Source organism: Salvelinus sp. IW2-2015, linkage group LG23, assembly GCF_002910315.2.
Source record: "Salvelinus sp. IW2-2015 linkage group LG23, ASM291031v2, whole genome shotgun sequence".
Taxonomy (NCBI): domain Eukaryota; kingdom Metazoa; phylum Chordata; class Actinopteri; order Salmoniformes; family Salmonidae; genus Salvelinus; species Salvelinus sp. IW2-2015.
Genome location: NC_036863.1, coordinates 47,738,883 through 47,756,340, shown reverse-complemented (window position 1 = coordinate 47,756,340; position 17,458 = coordinate 47,738,883). Strand labels below are relative to the sequence as shown.

The 17,458-nt window shown below is 47.0% G+C and overlaps 1 protein-coding gene across 1 annotated transcript; it reads left to right on the top strand.

Moving 5' to 3' along the window:
* The first annotated feature begins 4,924 nt into the window (after positions 1 to 4,924).
* On the top strand, positions 4,925 to 14,596 carry LOC111951116 (F-box only protein 40). The gene is made up of 9 exons (XM_023969142.2): positions 4,925 to 4,985; positions 5,104 to 5,145; positions 5,512 to 6,124; positions 6,275 to 6,813; positions 7,035 to 7,217; positions 7,584 to 7,825; positions 8,005 to 8,136; positions 8,319 to 8,667; positions 8,831 to 14,596. The coding sequence occupies exons 2-9, from the start codon at positions 5,143 to 5,145 to the stop codon at positions 9,050 to 9,052; spliced, it is 2,283 nt and encodes a 760-aa protein (XP_023824910.1). The 5' UTR covers positions 4,925 to 4,985; positions 5,104 to 5,142; the 3' UTR covers positions 9,053 to 14,596.
* Positions 14,597 to 17,458: the final 2,862 nt, after the last annotated feature.

Sequence of the window (17,458 nt, the reverse complement as noted above, 5' to 3'; positions counted from 1 at the left end):
ATACTCACTGGCTGTTTGCAGCCTGGAGCAGCTGGACCACATGGCCAGCCCCTCTTCTTGAGTGCTCCACTCGCTGCGCGCGGTTCATCTGTATCTTCCGCCTGTGGTTTGTCGTGCTTGTGTTTCATTAGCGTTACACTACATTAGCGTTACAATTTATCCCTCACCGAGTTCCTATTCCTCCAAGCGGGTCACGACATAAGCTTTCCCAGGGCGTCGGACCCCTGCTAAGTGGCCTTGRTGGCTTGGCTGAGTTTATGGCTTCCCTTTGTGACAGGTGTGACGGTGACATCCCCTTGGAGATCCGCATACCTCATGTATGCACTGCCAGGGTTTCAGCCACGTGGAGAGGGCGGTGAAGAGTCCTACTAGATGCCTGTTTTGTGTGGTGTTCTCAGAACGCCTGRACCTGGCGAGATTGGAGGCCAATGCGTGAGTAGGTCAGCCAGGCTGGGGACGAGCTGCCTCCCTCAGGAGTGGTGCGCCACCGAGCTGTTAGTCCCTCTACTGGGCCCAGTACCCCCCCAGGAAGTGTGGCCGGAGCCACCGCATTCAGAGCCCATCTGCTGCCAGTCCTGGGCGGGGTGGGAGTCGGACCGCTGGGACCACCTTGAACGGAAGGCGCATGCCCTGCGTCAGGAGGTTGATAGCGTCGATGGCGACGACAGCTGTTACCTGTTGGGCAGTGATAGGCTGTTCCTGAGGGACGATGATGGCACTGTTCCCCACATGAGKGGAGTTACCAGGCTGACAGGCCATCAGAAAGCCGGCGGTGGGGCTTCATRGCCCCCAGCAGCTCGAGAGGCTATGAGGGGCCTACTCACTCGGGTAGCCACTGCACTGGACATCAAACTGGTGGACAGTGATGACTCTTCATCTGTCCTCATCTCTGCTGAATTCTGCGAGGCCTTGCAGGAGAGCTGAGCCTCTGCCAGGGGGCGCTTCAGACTCACAGCAGAGACTGGACCATGGAYTTATGTGGCGGGTGCAGAGTCACTCAGCCTCCGGGAGTACCCGACCATGGACACCATGATAGCTGCCATGGTCCTCCCGTTAKGGGAGATTATAGGGCGGAACCTGCGACTCAAGCAAGGACCCCCCTGGGGGTCTTTGGGGCAGWRTTGAAAGCCACATATGGGTCCCRCTGCTCTCTCGGCCACCTTACCAATGTTACCATGCTGCTGCAGGCCTACCTGCAGACTCGGAGGAGCTCCTCCGGAAAGCGATGGAGGTGTCTCGCCTGCTTTTCCTGCTCCAGAGGGATGTGGCCCGCTCCAACGGACGGGCCATGGCGCAGGTGGTTACCTCCCGGCGCCCTCTCTGACTGGCCCAATCCCTTCTGCCAGCTGCTCTCCAGAGCACATTTGCRACTCTCCCCATCACCCCAGGGTTGACCTTTGGCACAGCGGTTAATGACATTCTGGAGCAGACCGATAAGGTTCTTAGGGACCGGGAGACCCAGAGACAGTTCATGCCGCCTCCTCAGGCCCCGGGTCCAAGACAGGCACGACCGTCGCCACTCACCTGCACCCGAATGACGGTGGGGTCCTTCTCCTGCCTCCTCGCCTCGTGCTGAGGAAAGACAGCGGGGAGTGGCACAGCGTGCGGTGGAACAACAACCTGTCAACCGTCACTGCCATAGGGACGTGCCTGGGGGACCAGGCGCTCGGGGCACCAGAGGAAAGGCGGGCTCCGGCAGGACCCCTGACYCACCCTTCCCCAGCCTCGGCTGCTTCTCCTGGTCTCAAAGGGCAAAGTGGGATGAGTGTGTGGAGTCCCCATGGCTACCGAGGGGTACCGACTCCAATTTTGGTCCAGGCCCCGTCCTTCAGGGGCCTTCGTGTCACCACGGTGGCCGACCCCCAGAAGAAAACCCTGCGCCTGGAGATCTCCTCACTCCTGGACAAGGGTGCCATCCGCAGGATTGAGAGTTCAYAACGTCTAGGTGGATTCTACTCAAAAAGAGAAGGGTTTCGACCAATTCTGGACCTCTGCAACCTCAATAGGTACTTAAAGGTACTGAGGTTCCACATGCTGTCCCCAACCCACGTGTTGCAGGCCGTGTCCAGGGACCAGTCGTTTGTGACGCTGGGCCTGAGGGATGCGTATTTCCATGTTCCTGTTCACCCAGCTCATTGGCAGGGCTTACGAATTCATGGTTCTTCCCGTCAGCCTCTCCTTGGCACCCCGCACTTTCACAAAGTCCATGGACACTGTCCTGGCACCTCTCACATCCCGAGGGTTGTTGATCCTCAATAACCTGGATGATTGGCTGATTTGTGCCCCAACCAGGACCCAGGTCCCGTCAGACAGAGACATGCTCCTGACCCACATCGGCGGGATGGGCATTACTGTAAACGACAAGAATAGTAATCTGACGCCCACCCAGAGGGTGGCCTTCATTGGCATGGAACTGGACTCAGTTCGCATGAGAGCACGCCTGCCCACCAGAAGGGTTCAGGCGATCTTGTCTTGCCTCGACCACTTTCGGCAGGGGCGGATGGCATCCGTCCTAACTTGCCAATGCCTGTTGGGCTTGCTGACYGCGGCCTTGTTGTTGATTCACCTGGGCCTGCTCCATCTCTGGCCTCTTCAACGGTGGTTCGACTCCCACCGGCTGCCCCGGAAGCACCACCATCACCACCAGCTGCGGGTGACCGCACAGTGCTTCTGGGAATTGTTGAGGTGGCACTGTCACTCCTTTCTCTCATGTGGGGTGGATATGCTGAGGATGTGCTGCGGGAGCTGGTCAGCACAGACGCCTCCCAGTTTGGCTGGAGGGGTGTGACCAAGGGCAGGTCAGCCAGCGGCTGTTGGCTATCCCCTTTTTGCAGCAGGCACATCAACACARTAGAGCTCCGAACTGTACTGCTGGCCCTGCAGTCTGTCCTTCCACATCTGAAGGGAAGACATGTCCTGGTGAGAACGGACAACACCATAGTAGTGGCTTACATCAACCATCAGGGTGGACTGAGGTCGCACCACCGCCATCTTATGGCACGGGAGCTCCTTCTCTGGGCTCAGGGACGTCTAGCATCTCTACGTACCTGGCATCCTGAATGTGGCAGTGGATATGCTCTCGAGGGAGGACCTGCCACCTTGGGACTGGAGCCCACATCCCCAGGTGGTGCAGCACCTGTGGTACAAGTTCGAGAGGGCGCAGGTGGACCTGTTTGCCTCCCTGGACAAATCACACTGCCCCCTGTGGTACTCCATGTCGGAGCCACCAGGGCCTCTAGTCTTGGATGCTCTGGCTCACGATTGGCCAGGGCTGTAGCTTACGCATTCCCCCGTTTTCCCCTGATCCAGGCTGTGCTGGACAGGACCAGGTTGGCAGAGCATCGTCTGCTTCTGGTGGCCAAATACTGACCCAGACGACCCTGGTTCAGCCTTCTCTTGTTGCTGTTGTCTGGGACACCTTATCAACTTCCCCTGAGACCGGACCTGCTGTCTCAGGCCGGGGGAACTCTGTGGCATCCGAGGCCACAGGGGCTTGGCCACTGAATGGCACCAATGGTCCATGTTAGGACTACAGGAGGGTGTAATGAACACCATGCAGAATGCAAGGGCACCGGCTACAACCGCGGCATACCAGTTGCACTGGCTGTTGTTCTGCTCTTGGTGCACTGGTATTGAGGTTGTGCCCGAGTCATGCGGGGAGCAGTATGTCCTCCAATACCTGCAGTCTCGCTTGTATGAGGGCTTGACAGCCTCTACACTGAGAGGGTATTTGGCCGCTATATCTACCATGTGGGGTGGATGGACAGGCCAGTGGGGCGCCGTCCCTTGGTCTCCAGGTTTATGAAGGAGGTTCGTCGCCTGCGTCCAGCTAGGACCCACTCAATGGCGAGCTGGGATCTGGATGTGGTCTTGGCAGCTTTGGCAAAGCCCCCTTTCGAACAGTTGGAGTCAGCCTCCCTGAAACACCTCTCTATGAAGGTGGCTTTCTTTGTAGCGATTACTTCCATGAAGAGGGTGGGTGAGCTCCATGCTCTTTCAGTAAGWTCTGAGTGCTACCGGATGGACCCCGGGGGGAGTGTATTTCTCCGCCCCAACCCTTCATTCCTCCCAAAGGTTCTGTCAGACAGGCATGTGAACGTCCCTTTTATCCTGTCTGCTTATGACTCCCCGGCATTGACTCCCCGGCACAGTCTGGCATGCTGTGCCCTGTGAGGGCACTGGCTGCCTATGTGGAGTGGACACGGTCAGTGAGAACAACAGACCAGCTCTTTGTCTGCTATGGTGAGAGAGTGGGCTGGGCTATCAAAGGACTGTGCCGGGACCCCCCTTCCACATTGACGGCCCCTGCGTCTCGGGTCCCYCGCTGGGACTTTGCCGCTGGCTGGCCCTCTAGCACCGACTAATCTGGTATGGGTATACCAATATATTGGAGTGATCCAGTATAGTGAAACATAACGAAGGTTGCGCATGTAACCATGGTTATGTGAGTAATTTGGATCACTCCAATCCTCTACGGTGCTAGAGGCACCTCAAAAATGATGTAGAGAATGTGTGTACATGGGAGTAAATCTGTAAATCCTCACCTCGCGGATGTATCCCTCTGCCGCAGAGTGATACCAATATATTGGAGTGATCCAAATAGCTCACATAACCATGGTTACATACGTAACTTTTGATCCTTCCTTAAGCCTTAGTCCCACCCAGMTGACTAATTTAAAATGGTGGAAGTCCTCAATGGCAATGTCCATGCAAAAACAGGTTATTTCCAAGTAGGGATCTCTATCGCTATGGTTCCTCACAAGTTTCTCCCTATCACTCAGTCGCACTGGTTGGTTGAATAACTGAGTTCTCAACTGACCCAGGGTCAGCCCTTGTCTGGTAACCAGAGCATGTTTTTGAACAGGCTGTGTAGCATTTCTCAGTCAGCACGTTGGCCTATTTATAGCACTAACACATGATCTTCAGAAGGGACAGATACCATGCAGTAGTACTGTAGCGGCACAAGGGGAAATGGTTTACTTCAGGTAATTTTGAGACTATGGACTATAAGACAGTTGTGTAACAATTGATTCTATGGTTTGAAAGCTTTAAACTTTTTAGTATAAWGTAAAGGTTGCATTCAAAATGTCTTTCTGTTTCAAGGGATTTGAGTTGATCAATGTTGAACTGAAGAATAAGAACATGGTATGTTTCATTTGATTTAAATTGAAGGTTTACTTTATGGCATGTTAAAGTAAAAACCACAATACAACCACATTGAACAGCATTTCTCAATGTTTTCATTGAATTGATTTAGTCATTATGTTTTTGTGGGGAATGTGTACTATGGAGCTTCTGTGAAAAAGTTGATGCTGTTTCCCTATAAAAAATAGTTAACCATATCTAGCCCACAAGACTTTAGATGCGTGTTTACAATTCATGTTTAGTGTACAAGTGGAGACTATGCCATCCCATGACTTTAACATGTGAGAGGTGAAGTAGTTTTGACTGTGTTCTCTTCCTCTCACACTTTCTTTCATTCTCTCTCTCTTTCCATCCCTCTTCCATCAGAGACGTCATTGCCTTTCCTCTCGTCCACCCCGTCCTGCCGGTCATCGCCACTGTGACAGCTGCTACAGCCGGCGGTGTAAGGCCCCCGTGGAGATCTCCGTGTCTTGTGTGCTCATCCCCTGCCGCCTTTTGTGTGGAGCCCTGTTCCACATGTGCAAAGAGGAGGAGCATGCGCTCCTCTGCCCCAATGAGAAGGTGCCATGCCTCAACGCCGCCTTCGGCTGTCCAATCATCATGCCCCGTTCCTGGCAGGCTGGCCACCTGCAGGTCTGTCCCGCCAGTGTGGTGTGCTGCTCAATGGAGTGGATCCGCTGGCCAGCCGATGAAGCCTACGCAAACACACACCTCGATGTCCACGCACACACACACACCCTGCACGAGAACCTGCTGAAGGAGGAGAAGGCAGGAGAACAGTTGGACCTGGCCATGGCCCTGGATGATCAGAGACACTTGTTCGCACGTATGAAGATGAAGACTCTCTACCCAGAGATGATAGTGAAGGTGGAGGGAGAGGAAGAGGAGAAGAAAGAAGATAAGAAAAAGGAGAAGACAGAAGATTGGGCCACAGTGCATCTAAGAAATGGGGCCTCCACCCTCTGTACGGGTGCTGATGGTGGGTGGAGTGAAGATAGGCCATAATTTGTCCTATCTGGTAACTGGATTTTCTGTACAAATCCAAAATGTTATTTGAACTTTATTTGAACTTTGTTATAAATTACAATAACTTGTTTTCCCTCATTAGTATCCTCTCTCTCCACGCCAGGCGTTCCAGAAACAGCAGTGACAGACCTTTCAGACTTTTCTTTGGAGAAGGAGGAGYGAGATGTGGGTGTGGAGGAACCAGGGGGAGACATCAGCTCTGACAGATACAACAGGTATGAGAGGATGTTCAATATGGATAAAGGAGGCTGTAATGTGGACACCAAAAACAGCCGGGGCAGGGAAGGGAAGGAGTGGAACCATTGGATGGAGTTGGAGGAGCAGTCGTGCAGAGAGAAGAAGGAGAGAAGAGATGCAGAAGGGTTGATGGGCACTCTGCAAGCTCCAGAAGCTCCAGGGAGACCAAGGGGGACCGAGGCCAACCGTAATGCCACAGGGACTACAGGTATGGCCCCGTGGCAGGACGGGGTCCTGCAGCGCATGGCCAAGGAGGTCACCCCCCAGGAATTCAACATGTACCTAGTGCACCACGGACGCATGCTGCTCACCTTTGGCCAGATGGATGCCTGCACGCCACGGGAAAAAGACTTTGTCTATGGAAACATAGAGCCCATCCCTGTTCAGACACTGTACTCCTTCAAGGTAAGGGTGGAAGGTAGAAGTGAGGCCTGCATTGACTTCACACACAATGTAAAAAATAAGGGCAAGCAGAAACATGATGCAGTTCTGTTGATTTCTTTCTCTCTAAGGCATATGCATGGTCACGTACACACAGATACAAACACTTACACACACAAATCTCTGTAAAGTAATGTCATGTAGCCATGTTACTGTATGTGTTATTAATCATTGTTCCCCTGCAGGTCCCTGTCAGCTACCGTGAGAAGCAGCGTAGTGTCCACTACTATGACGCATCAGCCCGTGCTGAGAGTACCTGGGCCTGTGTAGATACGTCTGACCTGGGGGCATTAAAGGAGTCCTGGTGGACGGACGAGGCTGACAGCACACTACTGGGATACGCAGAGAGAGAGGTCATGGGGCATCAGGTATCAGAAGAGCTCAGCAGGTTCAAATAAGTGCCAGTGCTAGGTGCAATAAAATGCTGTTTCAAAAAAAGAGCATACGTTTCACAGCTATCAGAACAGAAATACAATACGTACATCCACAACACATAAAGATATTATAGCGATGTTAATGCAACACTTGGCTACTTTATCAAGTGGTTTGGATCTGTTGGTGTGACAGCTAAGGTGTTGGGTTGACAAGCCAAGGTCCCGGGTTCCATCCCCAGCTCGGGGGACCCCCTGATAAACAATTGGTGGAGATTTCTCACTCTCTCTGCCCAGATAAGGTTCTTGGAGCTGTTCTTGAGCGAGCTGAGATGTCTTTCTCTCTGTCTTCCTGGTTCTAAGATCAGTGAGGAGCGTGGACAGGACGGGCTTTATGTGGACATGGGGATGCAGACCCACTCCTTCAAGACGGCACCGTTCAGACGAGACACGACCTTAGCAGACCTGACAAGGGACAGGCCTCTGAAGCTCCGCCTCCAGCTGCATGCGGGCAGCACCTCCAGCCGTCACAACAAGGCTAGCTCCGCCTTCACCTTCCTCTGTGGACACTCCTTCCAACGAAGGGAATTCCCCAAACACTTCAGGTATCCCAAAAACTTCAGGTACCCCAAACACTTCCAATGCAAAGAGTTCCCCAAAGACTTCAGGTACCTGGGCCACTGTGATGTCATGTAGCCTTGAGTAGTTGCCCTGATATGGCTGTATAGCCTCCATTGTAATGGTTTCCACACAACTTAAATGAAACATTGTTATCATTATTCAGGAACGTGCACACAGACATTCAGACGTGTGCTAGTGGCTGGTTTGAGCAGAGGTGTCCCCTGGCCTACCTGGGCTGCACCTACAGCCAGAGAAGGTTAGAGCCTTTCAAACAACCMGCCACGGTCACCTACAAGTAAGAACCATTCAACTGTCTACTCACAACTCATGCTCTGATTGTGGAAGAACCAGTGTTTGTATATAGTTCAGTATTTGTATTTACAGTCATTCAGTACATCCCCTCCAATTGCAAGTGTTTTTTGGAGAGGTGTTTTCATTACCATACCCTAATCCTGTCCTCTGACCCTTTACCTACAGCCAGGAACTGAGCATCTTCAACCTCCGACCCACCGTCCCAGCTTCTCAAGGGGAAGGACCAGAGCCCCTTAAACCCTCCAAGTCACAGTCTGCTCCAGAACCTGACCCAACCCTCAGGAGGAGGCGGTCGAGGGGAGAAGGAGACTGCGATTCTCTGAGTGCTTTGCCATCCGAGGTGCTGTGCCACATGGCCAGCTTCCTGGACAGCCTGACCCTGTCCCAACTGGCCCTTGTGTCCCGCCTCATGAGAGAGGTGTGTTCCTCTCTGCTGCAGGACAGGGGGATGGTGTCCCTCCTCTGGGAAAAGAAGACCTACAAGTCTGGTGTGGCCAAATGGAAGGCCAAAACGGTAAGAGCACTGGAGTTTACAATGACAACAGTCTGTCGAGTAAGTTAAATGCAGTGAAATGGAAACGTAACCCCCTTCTGTGACACATTTCCCATGTTCTCCTCTTTCTCCCTGCCTACCCTTTCCTCTCTTTCCTTTCCTCTCATCTTGTATCGCTACCCAGGTGTGGGAGTTCAGTCATCTGTTCTCTACAGTAGATTTGTGGCGTTTTATAGACAACGTGCCGTCCATGTCGGAACACCTGAAGGTTTGTCCCTACTACCAGACCTGGGTACCACCCCAGCCGGTGGCCCTGCCCAGCATGAGTCACCTACAGGGGGGAACACAGGAGCAGGACAACCAGCAGAGACAGAGCCTGGTTGCTCAGTTCATGGGCAACAGATAGCAGGGAAAAATAGTATTCTGATCCTACCTGACAGTCAGTACTGGCTGGTGGCACTTCAAATCTGAGGATGGGCTGACAATAATGGCTGGAATGGAGTAAACGGAATGGTTTCCATGTGTTTGATACAATTCCATCAACTCCATTCAAGCCATTATTATGAGCCAGCCTCCCCTCACCTGCCTCCTCTGCTGACAGTCCACCCTTGATGCATGAATAGAACAAATAGAACAAACTATGTGCCAGGCATTTTCAGCTCCAGAGAATTCAGTTAAAAAGTGTGTGTTTATTACTAAAACCTTTATTACTAAAAGTTTACTTGCTATCTCACAGTTGGATTTACCAGAATCTCGAAGCAGCTCGAAGAACCAATCACACACGTCTGTAGGAGACAGACAGGTCGAGTGACGAATGAGGGATTACCTCCCCTCATACTAAAGAGCCATTTGCTTAATCTCTGATCATTCCCGAGCATGCCGAACTTCCTCACACTCTTGCAAGTAGGGGAATGTGGTGAGATATCTCACTCATAATATCAGACAACCTGGGTAACGCAAGTAACCTTAAGTTATTTTTCAATTATTAGTTTCAATATCTCACAAAAGCCACAATCTCCAAGGTGAGACAATTGTATTGCCACTGACCTTATGCATTAAGGCAGGGTTGGATAAGAAGGTAACCTGGGCAAACTGTAGGCACGAATGGTGAACTGACAGTGCATCTAGTTCACTCACTCACTTTGCCAACATAAGGGCACAAGTGAAGCAGTCTTAAAGGGGGCTTATTTTCATCATGTCTGAGGCATTTATAGGAGAGTGTGATGTGTTTCACACATAATTGCCCAAGAGGAAGGCAGGTCAGGGCTTAGCGCAATGAATGATACACCCTATGATGGCTTTCGGTGATTGATTTGGGGGGGGGGGGTCTAAAAATACATATAGTCCTGCTTTGTGGCATTTCGTGAAGGCTCTATGTTATACTGATCAAAGTACAGGTTTTTGCGGGTGTCGATATGGTTGTTCTTGTTTGATAGAGCAATTGGATGTCTTTCAGCGATGTTCCTATTGGTGGATTCATTGCTAAATGTACAAGCATTAAAAAAAAATCCAGTCTCTGAAAGACTACAACTTGCATTGGGCGGTGCATCGTGCTGTAGCCCCCGTCCCTTCCCCAAGGCGGGCTGTTTTGAAAAAGAGGTGGACACTTACAACAATCCTTTGGGCAAAACTGAAAGAACTGACCAGATGCAATGAATAAAATGTAAAATATATGTATTTCTAAAGCCCTTTTTACATCAGCCGATGTCACAAAGTGCTATACAGAAACCCAGCCTAAAACCCCAAACAGCAAGCAATGCAGATGTAGAAGTACAGGAGCTCATAACAAGTTAGTAGGAGCCAGTCTAACTAGCTAGCCAACTCCAGCCATGTGCTAACATTTGCTGGTAAACTAAGATTTAGGTGGCTGGTTGTAACATTGTAGCTTGCTATTTAGTAGCTAGCCACACTTACAAAAAAATAGGTTTTACAATCAAGATACAAAAGATCTCCAATTGTTGATCTCTATTAGACTGGCTAGCCAAGCATACCTAACATGGATATTTCAATATTGTTAGCTTGCTGTTGGCTAACTAGCATCACTAAATTGGCAGCAAGATTGATAGCCAGCTGAGACTGTCTGAGAACCAATTAATCAACCATAGACGATTTATACAGTTGAAGTCGGAAGTTTACATACACCTCAGCCAAATACATTTAAACTCCGTTTTTCACAATTTCTGACATTTAATGCAAGTAAAAATGACCTGTCTTAGGTCAGTTAGGATCACCACTCTATTTTAACAATGTGAAATGTCAGAATAATATTAGAGAGAATGATTTCTCAGATTTGATTTATTTCATCGCATTCCCAGTGGGTCAGAAGTTTCCATACACTCAATTAGTATTTGGTAGTATTGCCTTTAAATTGTTTAACTTGGGTCAAACGTTTTGGGTAGCCTTCCACAAGCTTCCCACAATAAGTTGGGTGAATTTTGACTGGTGTAACTGAGTCAGGTTTTTAGGCCTCCTTGCTTGCACATGCTTTTTCAATTCAGCCCACACATTTTCTATAGGATTGAGGTCAGGGCTTTGTGATGGCCACTCCAATACCTTGACTTTGTTGTCCTTAAGACATTTTGCCACAACTTTGGAAGTATGCTTCGGACCCATTTGCGACCAAGCTTTAACTTCCTTCCTTTCTTCGATATATCCACATAATTTTCCACCCTCATGATGCCATCTATTTTGTGAAGTGCACCAGTCCATCCTGCAGCAAAGCACCCCCACAATATGATGCTGCCACCCCCGTGCTTCACGGTTGGGATGGTGTTCTTCGGCTTGCAAGCCATCCCCTTTTTCCTCCAAACATAACGATGGTAATTATGGCCAAACAGTTCCTTTTTTGTTTCATCAGACCAGAGGACATTTCTCCAAAAAGTACGATCTTTGTCCCCATGTGCAGTTGCAAACCGTAGTCTGGCTTTTTTATGGCGGTTTTGGAGCAGTGGCTTCTTCCTTGCTGAGGTGCCTTTCAGGTTATGTAGACATAGGACTCGTTTTACTGTGGATATAGATACTTTTGTACCTGTTTCCTCCAGCATCTTCACAAGGTCCTTTGCTGTTGTTCTGGGACTGATTTGCACTTTTCGCACCAAAGTACGTTCATCTCTAGGAGACAGAACGCATCTCCTTCCTGAGCGGTATGACGGCTGCGTGGTCCCATGTTGTTTATACTTGCGTACTATTGTTTGTACAGATGAACGTGGTACCGTCAGGCATTTGGAAATTGCTCCCAAGGATGAACCAGACTTGTGGAGGTCTGCAAATTATTTTCTGAGGTCTTGGCTGATTTCTTTTGATTTTCCCATGATGTCAAGCAAAGAGGCACTGAGTTTGAAGGTAGGCCTTGAAATACATCCACAATACACCTCCAATTGACTCAAATGATGTCAATTAGCCTATCAGAAGCTTCTAAAGCCATGACATAATTTTCTGGAATTTTCCAAACTGTTTAAAAGCACAGTCAACTTAGTGTATATAAACTTCTGACCCACTGGATTTGTGATACAGTGAATTATAAGTGAAATAATCTGTCTGTAAACAATTGTTGAAAAAATTACTTGTGTCATGCACAAAGTAGATGTCCTAACCGATTTGCCAAAACTATAGTTTGTTAACAAGAAATTTGTGGAGTTGTTGAAAAACAAGTTTTAATGACTCCAACCTAAGTGTATGTAAACTTTTGACTTCAACTGCACATATTCATCATTGCTACCAACACACAAACAGAGAATGAGTTAGCTATATCCCCCCCAAAAAATTATGCAGACAAGGGTGAAATAGATGGCTATTTTGTAACATTAGCTAGCTTACGTTAGCTAACATCAGTCAAAGATAGACCGAACAAACAAACATGTTTAGTCTGATGATGGTAGCTACCAGTCTAGCAGTGACTACCATGGCATAGGTGACATGGATTGACTATGTGTATATCAAAAGATAGCTAAATTATTTAGCTGATGGCTTTCAGAGTTCAGGACCGTAACGTTAGCTAGCTAGCTAACTTACCCAGCTAGGCTCGCAAGCTAGGTAACTTTTGTTATGAAGGGAAAAAATGTCAGCCGTCGTCGAAATGGATTCCCCATCAGTTCAGCGTTAAAATCCCGCTGATAAGCTTTGGTCAATGCATCATTCTTGATAGCTGCAAACCACTGGCAGAATCGGGGTTAATCTCTGGTAGGCAGAATGGTGAAAGATAACACATGTTCGCGCTTGTTTGTAATTAGCACAAAGGCCCAGAACACCACATGGGTATGATGACAAAAATGTGTAAAAATCTAATGTTTTCAAAAACACCTTGTCTGAGATTACTGTTTTGGTTGTTCAAGGTAAACAACGGTGTTATCCAAGTTTGTGGCCTCGCCTCCTCTACCTAGGGGGTGGTATCAGCATTCGCTCTAAATGCCGGACTTTATGATTCACTATGAGCAGACGAATACACAGGGAGTCGAAACTTTCCGATTCTACCAGTCAAATGAAAATGTGCTAGTTCTAGCTTGTGGTTTGGATAATTGTGATGTTTATGATAAAAATMTAATGTTGTTAATGTAGTAATGACTATATGCTGTGGCAGAGCCAGGGTGAAATTCCCCTTTAAAGGAGACATATTTCATCTTTACGCTTTCCAACGGCTCAAAAGGCTGCTGTGAAATCACATCAAGCACAATAGACAAATCCACTTGTTTCCATACAGTGAGCGTGCATAATGAGCCCTAGCACTCTGGATAGTCTCAATGACACTGAGAGGCAGGCCTGTCGTATCCAGATTTAACTTCTCACGGGCCAGGCTCAGAGGGCCAAGGTGTCGTGCTGAGGGTGGATAATCTCTCCTTTAGCTTGGTTCGCTTGCGTGACACGAGTTGCCAAAGCTCATTGCACAGCAGGAGAGCTATCCAGAGCTTGCCATGACATCAAGGGGCTACCAAGATGAGGGCTGTGGAGCAAAAGTGTAAAGCAATACCCTCAGTCAAGGGTGTGCCAGCACATCCACCCCAGTAGTGTGAAGAACAACGGGCAGTGACCATATTACCTCAACGGACCGTATGTGACATGATTCAGGAAACTAGGCGTATGTTYCAAGTTACGACTTCACAGGAGAGCTGATTGAACATAAAAAATATTYTTTTAATCGAAATGCCAGAAATGCCTTCTCAAACATGTGAACTTTTATGTGCCTTAATATCAAACTTGTATGCCATCTGTAAATACGAATAAAATGGTTAAATTACAAGCCAAGTTGGTTTAGACACAAAAAAGTGAGCAACCTTCCCGCTAGCCATGATTGGCTGAGATAATGAGTGGGCTGGACATGCCGAGGATGATTTTGGATTGGTCTACAATATAGCATGCGTCTGTCTACTGGAGCTGGTCAGTATGTTTAGGTAATCATGTCGAACGCCGCTTTAAAGAAATGATTGTGTAGTAAAACTGCATAAACCTAATGTCAAGTTAAATTGTACTGTTAGCTAGCTAACGTTAGCTGGCTCGCTAGCTAACGTTATGTGTATGCTCTCCACTTCTGGAGGACCAAGTTTTGAAATCAGTGGAATTCGAGTATGATAGCTAAGAAGATGGAGAAAACACCAGTCTCGATTGCATCGTCAAACTAAGGCAACCATGCATGACATCAGACAGGAGACGCGTGCAACCATGATGTATACTGGTAAGATTTTCAGATATGACATGTTTCTAATTTTGACAGAAAGTGGTTTCATTTCAACTGTACTGTTAGCTAGCTAACGTTAGCTGGCTGGGTTGCTAGCTAACTTCATGTGTGTGATCTTATTCTCGTATCTCAGACACATTTGCATGACTAGTTATAGCCATAGAACCTTGTTGGTTAGCTACATGCAGATCCATGCAGGGTAGTAACGTCATGAGTTGTGATTATGGTCCATTGTTTAGCTAGCTAGCTAGCTACATGTCTTAATAAAAGATTACACTCTAATTTTGACAAAGTATTTTTATTTGAAGTTAAAGTGTACTGTTAGCTAGCTAATGTTAGCTGGCTGACTCACTAACTAACGTCGTTACGTCATGCGCTGGGATTCATTGTTTACCTATCTAGTTATGTTTCATAACAAAAGACTCTCGTCTTAGTGCGCCAGAGCACAGAATAACTGATGCATTTTTGACCACTCAACACCCGTTGAATATGTCCGGTGTCAGTAAACGTCAGCAACAAAGCGTAATTCTATTAATGCTAGCAGCACAGTTGCAGTCACCAACGCTCTGGATAACATGAAAAAAGCCTAACCAGCTCTGCTAAGGTGATTAAATGGTTAGAGTGGGGTGTTCTCTCATTATGTGTCTGGAAGTCAACTTTCAAAGCAGAATTACTTTCCCATTGTTTCCTCAATTTTACAAGAGAGCCCTGTATAGATTACAATAACAACTGAATAATAAAACAACATGGACATATATGTGTATAAAACAATATTATTCAGCACACAATAAACCAAAATAAACATAATTAATAAAAGCAATCACATTCAACTACATAGAGGTCCTCAATCAATCATTTAAACTGCCTGAGTGACATCAGCACATCTAACTCAATACAGAATAGCTGCATGTGCGAAAATCGTTTGGAGAAAATATCCTTTCTAATTAATTCAGCTTTGTTCAATTGTATTCTTCATACTATAAAATAATATAAAATAATGTCATGGAATTCTAAGCAAATCTTGTCTACTAAATGAACTAACCCTCCCGAGTGGCACAGCAGTCTAAGACACTGCATCTCAGTGCTAGAGGCGTCACTACAGACCCTGGTTCGTTCCCGGGCTGTATCACAACCGGCCGTGATCAGGAGTCTCATAGGGCGGCGCACAATTGGCCCAGCGTTGTTCGTGTTAGGGAAGGGTTTGGCTGGGGTAGGCCTTCATTGTAAGTAAGTATTTGTTCTTACCTGACTTGCCTAGTTAAATAAAATAAACTAGTGTAGCCCACAGCCATATGGCATAGCCATATCAGGATCTAACATAAGGACAACTCAGAGTATGCTATTCTATTCTTCATATCATGTTTCTTTAGACTTGTCTAAAATAAATAATGGATTTGCTGTTAAGGTGTAGGCTATATTACATGGATTTATTCGACTTTTTAAAATGTAGATCTTCCAAAGGTCTGCATCAGTGGGTTGTATGGAAGCCAGGAGCTGCTAGATGTGTTTATGTTAATTAATGGTCAATTACCATGAGACCCGACAGTTATTTGCTTGACAATCACCGTCTGACAAAATTTCGTGACCTCCACAAACCTACCTGGGACATGAGTCGCGCATAGTGGCAGTAGGTGTGCTCTGCTCCACAGACTAATCCTGACAAATAACCTGTGTAACCACATGGAGCGAGTGCTGTCCTGGCCGTTTATGTACGCCACCACAATCGTATTGTCCGTTTTGATCAAGACGTGACAATTCCGAAGGGAGGGTCGAAAGTGTCTCAGAGCAAGAAACACTGTCAGCAATTTGAGTTAGTTTATATGACGAAAGCGGAGTTGTGGGTTCCACATAGAGCTCTTCACAGGTCAAAAAATTTGGACCCGTTCCAAAATGTACAAGTGGCTTTCCCACCCGATAGGAATAAATAACTTTTTTTTAAAAACAGATCATTAGCATTATATAAGCATTATATTGTTCGATTAAAGGAGTAACTCTGGTAGGCCTTAAACATTTTTCCTCACCTCAAGCACAACTGTAGGAGTCCGTTTTGAGTGCCGGTGCGTACTGCCCATACTGCAGCATTAAATTACTTTTATTTATTTTCTCGGCCTCCTTGGTTTTTCCTTTTCATGGTTTGAATGCGAGTAACATAGTAATTCTATTATATCGTGACAAACACAACAGTACTGTTGGTACTTAATTTGGTCAAAGAAAATGGCTCCACAGAATTAAACAAAATACTTTGCATATTAAAAGAACTGGTTGAAACCTTTTACAGACGTTTTAACAGGTTATATTGCAGCAATTATCAACAAAGGCAAATGCCTACTGTACCCAAGAATTTACATAAATTCTTCAATAGGCTAATGATATTTGTTTTACAACAGGCATACTTATAACCTTTCTTAAACTAAATACGGAGCACAAAATTAAAAAGACAAAACATTTTCAACAGAATGAAACAAAACACATTGAGCATATTTAAAGAACAGGTTTAGATTAATAAATATACCTACAATAATAATAATAATATACAATAAATTAAAGAAAAAAAATTGCATCAAACCTGAATAGTGAGTTGCACACAGTCCATTTGGCCAAACCAAAGTTCTTCTCACTTTGTCCACTACAATATTCAAACTTGTCCCCATGGACATTCCCCTTACCGGCTTCTTTTCACTATACTCTTTCTCCACTAACTTTAGTTTTACTTCAATGAAAAATACCTCCGTCTAAGCATTCAGCAATAGCCTAGGCTAGGCCAAGGTTCTCTCTCTCTCCTCAGCAGCAGGTGCACGTGAAGTTAGCGGCCGGTACAAGTTTGAGCTGGACCTACTATATGTTTTATTGACTGTCAATTGGCTGACGCAGATACAGTGCCTTCATAAAGTATTCACACGCCGTGACTTTTCAAAAATCTAAAAAACACACTTCACTGAATACCACTCTTCATATTTCAAGCATAGTGGTGGCTGCATCATGTTATGGGTATGCTTGTCATCAGAAAGGATTAGGGATTTTCTGGGGGTGGATAAAKATAAATTAAATAGAGCTAAGCACAGGCAAAATCCTAGTGGAAAACCTGGTTCAGTCTGCTTTCCAACAGATACTGGGAGACAAATTCKCCTTTCAGCAGGACAATAA